Source organism: Medicago truncatula, chromosome 2 (assembly GCF_003473485.1).
Source record: "Medicago truncatula cultivar Jemalong A17 chromosome 2, MtrunA17r5.0-ANR, whole genome shotgun sequence".
Taxonomy (NCBI): domain Eukaryota; kingdom Viridiplantae; phylum Streptophyta; class Magnoliopsida; order Fabales; family Fabaceae; genus Medicago; species Medicago truncatula.
This window is the reverse complement of record NC_053043.1, coordinates 9,674,142-9,686,541: the sequence shown is the minus strand read 5'-3', so window position 1 is coordinate 9,686,541 and position 12,400 is coordinate 9,674,142. Positions and strand designations below refer to the sequence as shown.

The 12,400-nt window shown below is 31.2% G+C and overlaps 2 protein-coding genes across 3 annotated transcripts; one reads left to right on the top strand and one right to left on the bottom strand.

Moving 5' to 3' along the window:
- The first annotated feature begins 1,654 nt into the window (after window positions 1-1,654).
- On the top strand, window positions 1,655-5,027 carry LOC112418973 (putative protein FAR1-RELATED SEQUENCE 10). Of its 2 annotated transcripts, none has more exons than XM_024775592.2 (4): window positions 1,655-1,833; window positions 2,074-3,095; window positions 3,188-3,631; window positions 4,198-5,027. In XM_024775592.2, the coding sequence occupies exons 2-4, from the start codon at window positions 2,085-2,087 to the stop codon at window positions 4,699-4,701; spliced, it is 1,959 nt and encodes a 652-aa protein (XP_024631360.1). In that variant the 5' UTR covers window positions 1,655-1,833; window positions 2,074-2,084; the 3' UTR covers window positions 4,702-5,027. The 2 variants fall into 2 exon arrangements, with proteins under 2 accessions (XP_024631360.1, XP_024631359.1); XM_024775591.2 differs by having other exon boundaries at window positions 1,659-1,833; window positions 4,069-5,027.
- Window positions 5,028-7,197: 2,170 nt separating this feature from the next.
- Window positions 7,198-7,857, bottom strand: LOC25486247 (uncharacterized). Its single transcript, XM_013607471.1, has one exon. The coding sequence runs from the start codon at window positions 7,855-7,857 to the stop codon at window positions 7,198-7,200; it is 660 nt and encodes a 219-aa protein (XP_013462925.1).
- Window positions 7,858-12,400: the final 4,543 nt, after the last annotated feature.

The window sequence follows — 12,400 nt, the reverse complement described above, 5'->3', positions numbered from 1 at the left end:
AAAATTATTCAATGCGGGGACGGGGATACCCGAACCCGTTGGGGACGGGGATGAGATTCAATTTCTCATCCCCGTTGGGTATGGGTAGGGTAACGGGTAAGTATATAAGAATCGGGTATGGGAACGGGGAAGGTAAAACCCGTCCCCACCCCGCCCCATTGCCATTACAAATAAAAAAATTTGACCCAACACAGTAACACCTGTAATTTGTGAACACACTTTTTGAATTATCTTTTACAAGTTTTGGATTTTACCTTTTTAACCTTGTGTTCAAGGTTTCAAAAGTACCTGAACTTTTATAGATTGACAAACACAAACCTCTTTGAGAGGCTCAATAAAAGGTACATGCATAAGAAAAAAGATCACCATTTCTAAAATCTTAAGGGTGTGTTTGGATGGAGGGTTTAGGAGGGAAAGGGAGAAGAGGGTTAACTTTTCGTTTTTAAATTACGGACACCATGAAATGTCCTTTAAAAAGTTAACATATTAACATGATAAACGATAATATAATACTTCATTCACACTTGATTTATTTAAAAAAAAAAACATGTTATATAGTCGATAGTTTAAAAAAGAAAAGTAAACCTCTTTTCCCTTTCTCTTCTAAACCTTCAATCCAAACGCACCCTAAGTTTGTAGCAGAAGACACACTAATTATTTTATATCTCTAAAAACTACTATGAAATAACTTATTCATGTTATTTTGACAGCTTCATGTGCTACATGTTGTGCCTGCTTGCCTTATTCTGGCCTTTAGAGACAGAATTGATGGTTACCTGACTAGTGACTAGTTCCTCTTGATTGAGTGAGGACATTGACACTGTATCAGAACAGGAACAAAATACAAATTTTACTTACCTATAGAGTATAAAAAGTAATTTTTTATTATGCTTTGTTCTAGTCACACACATAAGTTCACTTTTTGGCTTAGACATGTTCTCAACCCCACATTTGAAAATTTCCATGTCTGACCAAAAAACATGTCAATCTGCCTTGTAAGTCCAATCCTGTTTTTCATCTATACAAACCACTTTCTATATGAACATTCCCAGAGTTAGATAAAGTTAATCTTGACATTATAACATGGATTATATTTTGTTCAATCTATGACACCAAGGTAAAGGTGTATATTGATGAAGCATAAATTCTAGCAAATGCACCACCAAATGGTTCTAAATTGCGGTAGCGGTTACAGTGGGAACCTTGATATTGCATGAAAATGCAGGAAGTTTTTGTTTTCAAAAGAAAAATAAGAGCAATATAAAAGTTTCTTATGGATTATACAACTTCTTCCTCATGTCTCAAATATAAGAAACAATCTTATATTTTGTATACGAGTAATAAGAACAAATCATCATAAATATTCAATTTCAGTTGAAAAATGTTTAACAACCAAGTTTATTTACATAACAGATTTACCAACCAAAAATTCATTAGAAAAGACTAAGAAAAGTTTTAACGTTGTTGCATTCCCAAGACTGGATTCGAGCGCAGGACCTGAAGCCCACTAAGTGGCCTTGAGTAGAATGACGATTGCTCTTTTGCCCTCTTTATTTGATCAACTTATGGAAAGTAACTCATGATAGACATTTTTTTTCTTTGTTAAAGGTGAATCAAGAGTTAACTCCCTATAGTTATTTCCTTGAAATTTTGAGAAATTGATGGGGGCTCAAGGAGTAAAAATGCAGAAGAATTAAATGGCCCAATAAATAAACAGCCCAAGATAAAAATTCAAAGAATTTTGATTCTTTTTCGACCAAAAAAAAAAACAATTTCGATTCTTTTGCGTTTCCAGTGAATTTGCAAGGAAGAAGAAGGGTTTATATGATTCTGGTAAGAAATTTACAAACTTTTCATCAATTTTCCCAAAAATTCAACATCTTTTAAAGATTTCTCAATTCTACCTAGCTTATTCAAAAAACCCATTTTTTCTTACATAAAATAATTTTTATAGCTCATTCTTTCGTTTTTTGATTTTGTTTAATTCATATTCAGTGTTTTGGTTTTGTTGTTTCAAATGGGTCATTTAAAGTTTCAAACTTTTTGATTAATTTCAACATTTCATTCAAGCAGTGTAACAAACAATGACTTCAAAAGACATATGGATTCGAAAACAACAATGTCCTTGTGGAGATTGGAAATGTTACATTACACATGAGGGTGATGATTCTGATGAAGGTTCTGCAGCACCAGAATCGATGAAAGCAGATAAAACACCTTCTGATATCATTACCCCTTATGTTGGAATGGTGTTTAAGAGTGATGATGAAGCTTTTGAGCATTATGGCAATTTTGCCAGAAAGCATGGATTTTCCATGAGGAAAGCAAGATCTAGAATTAGCCCTCAATTAGGCGTTTACAAGCGTGATTTTGTTTGTTATCGGTCTGGGTTTGCCCCGGTTAAGAGGAAGGCAAATGGTGAGCATCATAGAGATAGGAAATCAGTGAGGTGTGGATGTGATGCTAAAATGTATCTGTCTAAGGATGTTGTTGATGGGGTTTCACAGTGGACTGTTCTGCAGTTTAGTAATGTGCATAATCATGAGCTTTTGGAAGATGATCAAGTGCGTCTTTTACCTGCTTATCGGAAGATTCATGAGGCTGATCAAGAGCGTATACTCTTGCTTTCAAAAGCTGGGTTTCCGGTACACCGGATAGTGAAAATGCTTGAGCTTGAAAAGGGAATTCAAGGTGGACATTTGTCTTTCTTGGAAAGGGATGTGAGGAACTTTGTGCAAAATCGAAAGAAGGTTATTCAGGAGAATGAGGCATTGCTTAATGAGAAAAGGGAAAATGATGTTTTGGAACTTCTTGAGGTGTGCAAAGCCACGAAAGAAGCGGATGATGACTTTGTTTATGATTTTACCATGGATGAGAATGAGAAGGTTGAAAATATAGCTTGGTCATATGGTGATTCTGTTAATAAGAATGTGGTGTCTGGTGATGTAATTTATTTTGACACTTCTTATCGATCGATCACTTATGGATTGCTTCTTGGAGTGTGGTTTGGCATCGATAGTTGTGGTAGAACTATTTTCTTCGGTTGTGTTTTATTGCAGGACGAAACACCACAATCTTTTTCATGGGCGTTACAGGTTTACTACTACTAGCATAATCTTTATGAGATTTTACTTGTGCCTTCATAATTCATAAATATTCCTCTTATGATGATTATTCTTCAATGCAGACGTTTCTCCAGTTCATGAAAGGAAGATGTCCACAAACAATTTTATCTGACCTTGACCCCGGGCTTAGAGATGCCATTAAAAGCGAATTTTCTGGGACTAAACACGTCGTTCCGATGTGGAATATTCTAAACAAGGTATCTAGTTGGTTTTGTCTTCCTCTTGGGCCTCGTTATGCTGAATTTAAATCCACGTTCAATGCCTTATTCCACATTGAGAAAACAGAGGAATTTGAACTTAAATGGAGCCAAATGGTTTCTGTTTTTGGACTTGGTTCAGATAAACATATTGATCTACTGTATTCGGTTCGACCATATTGGGCACCGTCCTATGTGAGAGGTTTTTTTTTGGCTCGAATGTCAACAATAGCTTATTCCAAGTCTATAAATGCTTTTATGAAAGAGATCGTCACCGAACATACATGTTTGCGCAGCTTTTTTGAACAGGTATGTTTGGTAAGATGCAATTTTTTTCCAATATGCTTGCTCCTTGTTTTGTTTGGTTTTCGGTATCTTACAATACACACGAACTGTATCTCAGTTAGATACAAAATTGAACTCGGTCGATACTAATCTATGTGTTTGAATCCCAATGCATTCTAATGAATAATGAATCACTACTTAAACTTAGTGTCGCCAACCACTTTTGTTTTGTCCACATTGTATAGTCAATTTTTTTTTTCTTGTCATTTGATTCATGACTTAATTTTTCTGTCACTTTTTACTTTAAAATGTCATTTTTATTGGTATTATATCTTACCGTTCGTAACAAGATTTAATTCACAATTCATAAAATAGGTATTCCATTTCAGATTTGGAACTTGATTTGATAACCATGCTCTTATGATATTTCTATTTCTCCCTTCTCATGGATACTGTTGTAGGTTGGTATTTTTGCAAATTTTCATCCTCAATCACATGAGGAGACTCAATATACAAATCTTAAAACCGGCATACCAATTGAAGAGCATGCGCGGAGCATTCTCACGCCTTATGCTTTCAATGCTTTGCAGCAAGAGTTGGTGCTGACAATGCAATATGCTACATCTGAGCTGTATAACGGATCATATATTATACGACACTTCAAAAAGTTGGATGGAGAGCGACACGTGTTATGGCTACCAGAAAAGGAACAAATACTCTGCTCTTGCAAGGAATTTGAATCATCAGGAATATTATGCAGACACGCTCTTCGTATACTTGTAACAAAGAATTACTTTCAGCTTCCCGAAAAATACTACTTAAGCAGATGGCACCGAGAACGTTCTTTAATTGTGGAGGATGAGCATAACAACCAAAGTTTTATTGCTGAGAAATGGTTTCAAGAATATCAGTCCCAAGCTGAAAATTTATTTTCAGAATCATCAATTACAAAGGAGCGATCTGACTATGCTCGCAAAGAACTGATGAAAGAACTTACTAGGATTCTTAATGAGGTTAGAGATATGTCTGAGACCGATGGAGTCGAGACCGATGGAATCTGCAGCATGAATGTGGCAGTTTCACCAAATAGCTAGTTTGAAGGTTTGGATTGTGTATATGTGATAAAATGCAACTCGGAAACCACTGGTATCGTCATAATATCATCATGGTAAGAAGTGGCAAAGTATAGATTGCAGGCACTGAAAAGAAATGCAAGAACAGTTTCAACTTTTGTTAATCCTAGATCTTTTATCAACTTTTGTTAATCCTAGATTTGTTATCAACTTTTGTTAATCCTAGATTTGTTATCATCAGGCTAGAGATAAAGTTTATAAAGTGTTAAAGGATTTTACACATACTTTATATTATTTTCTTCATTGTCCATTTATTTATTCTATGAAATTGATGTATATTACTTTCATATTCAGTTAGCAAACCCAAGGATTTCATGGAGAAATTATTTGGTTGTTTAAAAGATGAAAGTGAAGTTTGAGTTTGGCAATTGAGCTCTGTTAATGTCATTTATGTAGCACTGACACTTCTGATCAAAGGTGTATCCAGTGTTCGACGCATGTTGATATCCGACACCGACACATGTGTACATTCAATTATGTCATTTTTCAAATTATTATCAGTGTCGACGTTCGGTGTCTGTGTCACATTCGTGTTTGTGTGTGCTTCATAGTCACTAACTGCATCTAATTAATTTAGTATCTCAATCAAATTATTATGAAAGATGATGTGTCAATGTCGTGTCTAATGGTTGTATCAATGTCGGTGCTTCATAGAATGTCGCTGATTTTTCATTCCCCTTTATATTATCCCTTAGATTGTATCAATAGATGGAAAATTCTGGACATGCCATTGACAAGAACCAGTGGTTGTGTTTGTCACTTGACTTTGCTTATTTGTGGGCCAGTTTCTCCATATTTCTGGAGAGGATTTATTTATGAGCTGAAATGGTGACCACCGACCACAAGCTCTTCAACTTTTTCTCCTTCTTCATAGCTGAATATTTTGGACCCACGTGACTATTTATTAATGAATGAGCATGGACGGCTAGTTATATTTTTGTCTTCTTGTAATCAAATGTCATTTTTTTTCAATAAAGTTAGTACTGTTATGTTAAAGATTTTCATTGTTTTTATCCATATTATTGTCTATGATTATATATGTGTACACTATATTTATCACCAAGTGTTGACAAATATTTGTAGTTCTAAGTTGCAAACGAGTGTCTTTGCCCTTCTAGATTCCTCCTTTTGAAGTGGTGAGACTTTAGATAATTATTTGAATTTGACATGATATGTTGAATCCAACACTTCATATATTCATTTAAAAGAGGGTCCATCAATTTGGCAGACATGGACCTTGTCCATGATACTTGGTCACAACATATTTGGATATTGATGCAAAGATTTATAAAAAAAAAAAAAAAAAAAAAATGTTTTTGACTTTTTTAGCCACTTCAGAGTAGAAACTTTATTGATCACTGATTAGTTGATGGTTGTCCTGTTTAATTTAATCGGATGACAAAGGAGGGAATAATGTTCACGTGTAGATTCACCATAAATTTGGCGGATTCATAGTGTATTATCGTGATTTTGACAAAAGTTCAAATTCAAGCATGGACCAAAGCATCTCAATTCTCATCGAAATATCCACTCCAAGACTGGAATTTTATGTAATTAAACAATGAATTTACTAAATGTTCCCGAACCTCGACTGAACCAAGGGCACAATCCTTGGCCCCAACTGATACGAGTTCGATGCAAAACATATAGATTACTCTTTTCCCTGTATTATCCCCCAACATAAGGTACACTATCTCTATCTCATTACTTTTCCTCCTACTCATTCTTATACTAACTTGAGCGGTAGAGTACTTGCAAATATCCACTCCCTCCTCCAACAGACAACCAACTCGGCCATCCTTCTCGGTCCACTCATGGCTTGGATGGATAACACATATGGTACTCCATGGCTGGTTCCTCTCCCATGAAATGTATTAAAAGTGCATGGGGTAATAAATAATTTGTGGTCTGGATTCCACTAGACCAAAAAGGCACGGGAGAGAATCTCTTCCCATGGTACTCCCTCCCTCCGTCCCTTAATATAATACTAGTAGTTTACAAAAATCACGGATATTAAGAAAGGTTATCGAAGTAATTAATTTATCTTACATTTTGAAAACAAATTTATTATGTTTAATTTGATATATTTTGTGCTTCAGCTCTGCTAGTTTCATTATTCATTCTGATTCTTCATCATAATGACCATAAATCAATTTTAATGAAGTTCAAATTTAGTTTGATACCATCTGGTTATAATGTTTGCTCAAATTGATGATGATCAAAAGAAGTTCAAACAATCCTAGAAAGGCAGTAGGACCACTCTATATTGCATATTATACTAATTTTAAAATAACATGACATAATTTAAAAGACTAAAAAGGAAAGAAGATGCTAGAAGGTTATGTAATATATCTCATCAAAATAAAAATTAACAAAAAGGACTAAAAAGTAAAAACAAGCATATGGCTTAGTCATATGAAAAAAAAGAGACTAAAGCACTTAATTAGAAGAAGGTTGTTAAACTGCAATAAGGTGTGTTTGAGCTTCAATCCTCATCTCCTCTTTCATTTTCCTTATGAATTCTTCAAATTTTCTGTTTAGTTCTTCTGTATTTGCTAATTCTTCATTTGTTGTCAATGTTGTTTCATCTACTTCATCATCATCAGCATAATCTTGTGCCAACACATTAGCATCAACCTCAGTTTCTGTTACTTCTTCTTCATCTATCCCTTCATTTTGGATATTTAAGGTATCTTCTTTATGTTCTTCCGCTTCTGAAACTTGTTTTTCATAGTATTCCTCTTCGAGTTCTTCAGCCATAAGAGAAACTTCCTCCAAAGATTCGAAGCTTGCGAGAGGGGCAACTACCATGTCATCAGAAGCATGAAACTGATCAAAGTCATAATCTGAAGAGGTAGTTGTAATGATGAATAAGTTCTTGGCTAGAAATGCAAGGATTCCATTACAAATGAGAAACATGTATTTTCTTTCAAGGGTGTGAGTGAAAATGGTGAAAAGGCATGTGCAGAAGAAGTTAGCATTGAAGGTTTGTGAGTGTATGAAAAAGTCAGAAGAGTAGTAACAAAGGAAGATAGAAAAAGCTGAAATTGAGAAAACATACTTCAAAGTTCTTTTCAAGAATTTCTTCTTGTTCAATCTCTTCTCAACTTGATCCATATTTAGAAGAAGAGTTGCTTTCAAATTGTGCTAATTAATTAATGGAGGATATTGAGAATTTGTGAGAGGAATGAGAGAATGGTTTGGGAATAAAAATTATATGTTGTGGCTTGAGTGAACATTGAACTATAAGATCTCTATTTATAGTAAGACCTGAATCTACTATAGTATCTATGTTGCCAAAATAATTTATTATAATGATATATTTTTTTAATGGATGCATGTAGGGGTGGGCATGGTTCGGTTAACCCAAAAAACCGAATCGAACCGAACCAATCCAAAATTTTGAAATGGTTCGGGAAAACCAAACTGAACCGTTTTAAGTTTGGAGCTAACCGATTGAACCAAAGTTATGGTTTGGTTAACCATTTGCTTACCTATTAACCATATCGAACCGAACCAAAACAAATATTTTTTATCCAATAAATAAAACCACTTTTATTATAAAAAATAACAAATTAAAATTAAAAGTTAGAATAGTTTATTTCTTCAAAAACAACTTATCTTATGCATAACAGTTTATTTTAAAAAGCAGCTTATTCAAAAAAACTTATTTTATGAAAAACAATTTATTACGATCTCTTTTTAAAAATAGCTTATTCAAAACCCCTTATTTTATGAAAACACCTTATTTTAAGAAACAGCTTATTCAAAACAGCTTATTTTATGAAAATACCTATTAAAAAAAAAACAGCTTATTCAAAACAGCTTATTCGATAAACAGCTTATTTTATGAAAAACAACTTATTTTATGCAAAACACCTTATTTAAAAAAAAACAGCTTATTTTATGGAAAAACAACTTATTTTTGAAAACAGCTTATTCAAAACAGCTTCTTTTATGAAAAACAGCTTATTCTAAAAAGCTTATTTTATTAAAAATAGCTTGTTACGATCTCTTTTTAAAAACAACTTTATGCAAAACAACTTATTCAAAACAGCTTATTTTATGCAAAACAACTTATTCAAACAATTTATTTTATGAAAACAACTTATTTTAAAAAAAACAACTTATTTTAAAACAACTTATTTTATTCAAAACATATTTTGAATAAGTTGTTTTTTGAAAATAAGCTGTTTTGAATAAAATGTTTTTAAAATAAGGTGTTTTTCATAAAATAAGTTATTTTTTTAAAATAAATTGTTTTTCAAATAAGCTGTTTTTCATACTATACTTTGGTATAGTATACATACAAGGAACATGTGTACAAGACTACATGTGGATTATACATACAAAGAAAAGTAAACGAATAAATTTTGTTGCATCCCATGATATTCTTACTACTAGTACTACTGTATTCTATTAATCTCACTTCTCTTTGTACAATAAATCTTAAAAGATAGGTGGCGTTTAATATGCACAAGTAGGTCTTGTTGTGTATGGTGCAAAAAGTTTATTTGACCTGTAATAGCAGGTTTTCTAATCATATTAGAAATATTAAATATATCCCATAATCATTTATAAAATATTATGTTATGCTTATCCCCTTTTATTTCATTAATTTAACAACCATTCTTCAGCTCCTTCATCATGTTCTTCCAAAATTCCATTAAAACTAAGCTCAAACCATTATCAGGTTTTAAAACTAACTTCTTCCAGCCGCACCACCAATTGGATCTTCAAACCATAGTAGTGTCAATCTTCACTGTCTCTTTTTTCTTCCCCCAAACTATGTAGCAAACCCTCCCCAAATTGAACAAATATAAGATATTCTCTATCTACTTCTAGATCTGAAATTTTGTCTAGAGTGTTAATTAGTCTCAAAATATTCAGATCTGGGTTTAATTTTGGATATTTTGATTTGATGAAATTGGTTTGAATATTTTTTTATGGTGGGATCCTGGATTTTTTTCATAAATTTTTTATGAAATGGAATGCTGTTTGTTGATGAAAGAGACACTAAAAAATTAGTGTTCATCATCTCTCAAGAAAAAACAACAATGGTGTTCATCACGTGGAAGAGATTTTCAAAAAAAAAAAAAAAAATTGATTATTAAATAAATCGTATAACAAAAATTAGAGTCCCATACATTTTACTCATATATTTTTTAGATCGACATTTTATGAACATAAATTTTTAATTAACATAAATATAATTGCATTATTATTAAAGATTCTTTTTGAAAATATCAAACTATAACATCAAACCTACTACTCAAATTGCCCTTCTTCGATCTTGACCGTTGAATATTTAAATAATAAATCAATGGTAAAATACTCATTTTTGTATCATACACAAAAAGATGAACTTTGGTATCCTAAATGCCACCTAAAAGATATTGTTACGTTGACAAAACAATAACTAATATGTTGCATTGAACTTTAAAACGGTAATGGAATATAAAATGAATTTTTCTGTAAAATTGATCGACATATATAAAATGGAACACGGAGAGTATCATAGATCAAAAATTAATGTTGCATTTTATCAAAAATAAATAAATAATAATAATGTTGAAATGAAGCTTTATGATACCGTTTAATCATTTACCTTAGAATTAATAGTCACTTATTGTTAGGCATTGTTGGAAACAAAATATTAAAATATTAGAAAAATAAATAAAAATGAATAAACAAATAAATTTCTAATTTTTTTGGCTAGTTTTGGTATAAGTACATGATAGTTTATTTTGATTTCTTCCATTAATTATAATATCTAGAAGTAGCATCAAGCTTGCTACAATGCCACAAAGATTGAAAACACTCAGCAGAAACTCAACCAAAGTCATTCTTTCCTCTTTTTTTTTTAGGTTGAGAACACATTACAAAACCTCACCTTGTTCATATCACTTGTGCATCTTCATGTTGAGGCTCAACATAAAAGAGAATCATGCATTCAAATTTATCGCCACAGATGGTTTCACTGCTAAGGTATAAAGACCCTTGTATCTGAGTTACTTTAAAAATAAAAACCATGAAGAACAAAATAAAGTAGGAGAAGAAACAATTGAGGGGAGGAAAGGAAAGTCATGATCAAATTGAAGAACATAACTATTGAGTTAGTGTTATTTATACTATTAAACTCACCAAAAGAATTAAAATTGGAGTCAACTTTATATATTATAGTAGTTTATTAGTGAAATCATAAGTTCAATCTAGTTAAATATCCAAAATCGTCCTAAAAGACTAGGGGTTGGTTTGTTATAGATTTTTTTTTAAAAAATAGATTTTTGTAGTGTAATATGTTTTTGATATAATTTTTTTAATAAAGAAATTTTTAAGGAAAAATTTATTTAAATATCTTATCTTAAAATGTCATTCTAAATATTTCATCATTTTATTATAATTTTTTAATACAAAATTTTTAAAAAAATCTCTAAAAAAAAAAAATTATTTCAAATAGTTTTTCATAAAAATTATTTTTAAAAGATGTCATTTTGAAAAAATATATAATTTTTACTATGTAAAATCTCGAACAATGAATATTTAAGTTAGTGAATGCCAAAATCTTTTTTTTAACTTATACCAAATAAGTTTGATATAGTTTCTACTAATTTTGAGTAAGTTTAAAAAAAATCATTTTTAAAAATACAAAGAATTTTTTTTTTTTAAATATTAAACAAACGGCCCTAATTCAAACAAGCTAATTCATTTAAAAAAAAAAGAAATGTTAACAAGTGCTCTCAGGACACTTGTTAAGGAATTATAAAAAGAAATATATTTTTAAAAATTGTATATTCTACTTTTTAAAAATTAAAAAAGTGTTCTTTCCGAAGCAAAATTTGGTTTTATTTTTTAATTTTAGTTTCTTAATTAGTGCCCTAGGAGCACTGATTAATAAGATCCTTAAAAAAAATTAAATATTAAGTTTAAGACGTTATAACATAAATCCGGCTTAAACACAACCTACCAAATAAAATTTGGTCACTTGGCGTTTTCAAAATCTGCCTCGAAAGATTAACTTTTAAGTTGGATATAATGTAGATTTTTGGATTAAACATTCTCACGAAACAAATAAATTTGGTCAATTTTATTTACTTACAAGTTATAAGTCTAATCAGATTATTGTCAAGGCTTAATATTCTTTTTTTTTTACTCAACACAAGATTAAAGATTTATTTATTGATCTATCTATGAGTTTATCATCATCTATAAATAGGTAAATAGGGATTCCTCTCTTAACAATGTCTTAATCAATGCCTAATTAAAAAAGGAGTATGATTTAAGAGAAGCAAAAATGGTTGGAACTTCAATAAATGAAGACTAATAATTCTGAGGAGTAGTATAGTTGGATCAATCTCTTTGATCATTTTATCCACATGTCAATTGCCAAAGCCATATTTGTTGCAATCCTGTTGAATATGCAAATGAGCAATTCTTGTGTCACACACTCAACACCAGGATTTTGACACAATATTTGGTCAAACACTCGTAAAAATGCATATATTATAATTATTTTAAAAAGTATACTATTTAATTATTATTTCTTTTATTTCAAAAAAAAAAATTATTATTTCTTTCTTCATTTCTTTGTTTATTTGATTGTGTGAGCTTAGCTTGATGGTAAAAACATTGTATTATATATGCAAGAGTCATAGTTTAA

What these genes read in the sequence shown, in the direction of transcription:
- LOC25486247 (XM_013607471.1), bottom strand. Translation starts at nt 7,857, where the DNA reads ATGGATCAAGTTGAGAAGAGATTGAACAAGAAGAAATTCTTGAAAAGA.
- LOC112418973 (XM_024775591.2), top strand. Translation starts at nt 2,085, where the DNA reads ATGACTTCAAAAGACATATGGATTCGAAAACAACAATGTCCTTGTGGA. An exon ending in CTTTTTCATGGGCGTTACAG is followed by an intron (nt 3,096 to 3,187) that starts GTTTACTACTAC and finishes TCTTCAATGCAG; the next exon opens with ACGTTTCTCCAGTTCATGAA. An exon ending in TGCGCAGCTTTTTTGAACAG is followed by an intron (nt 3,632 to 4,068) that starts GTATGTTTGGTA and finishes ATACTGTTGTAG; the next exon opens with GTTGGTATTTTTGCAAATTT.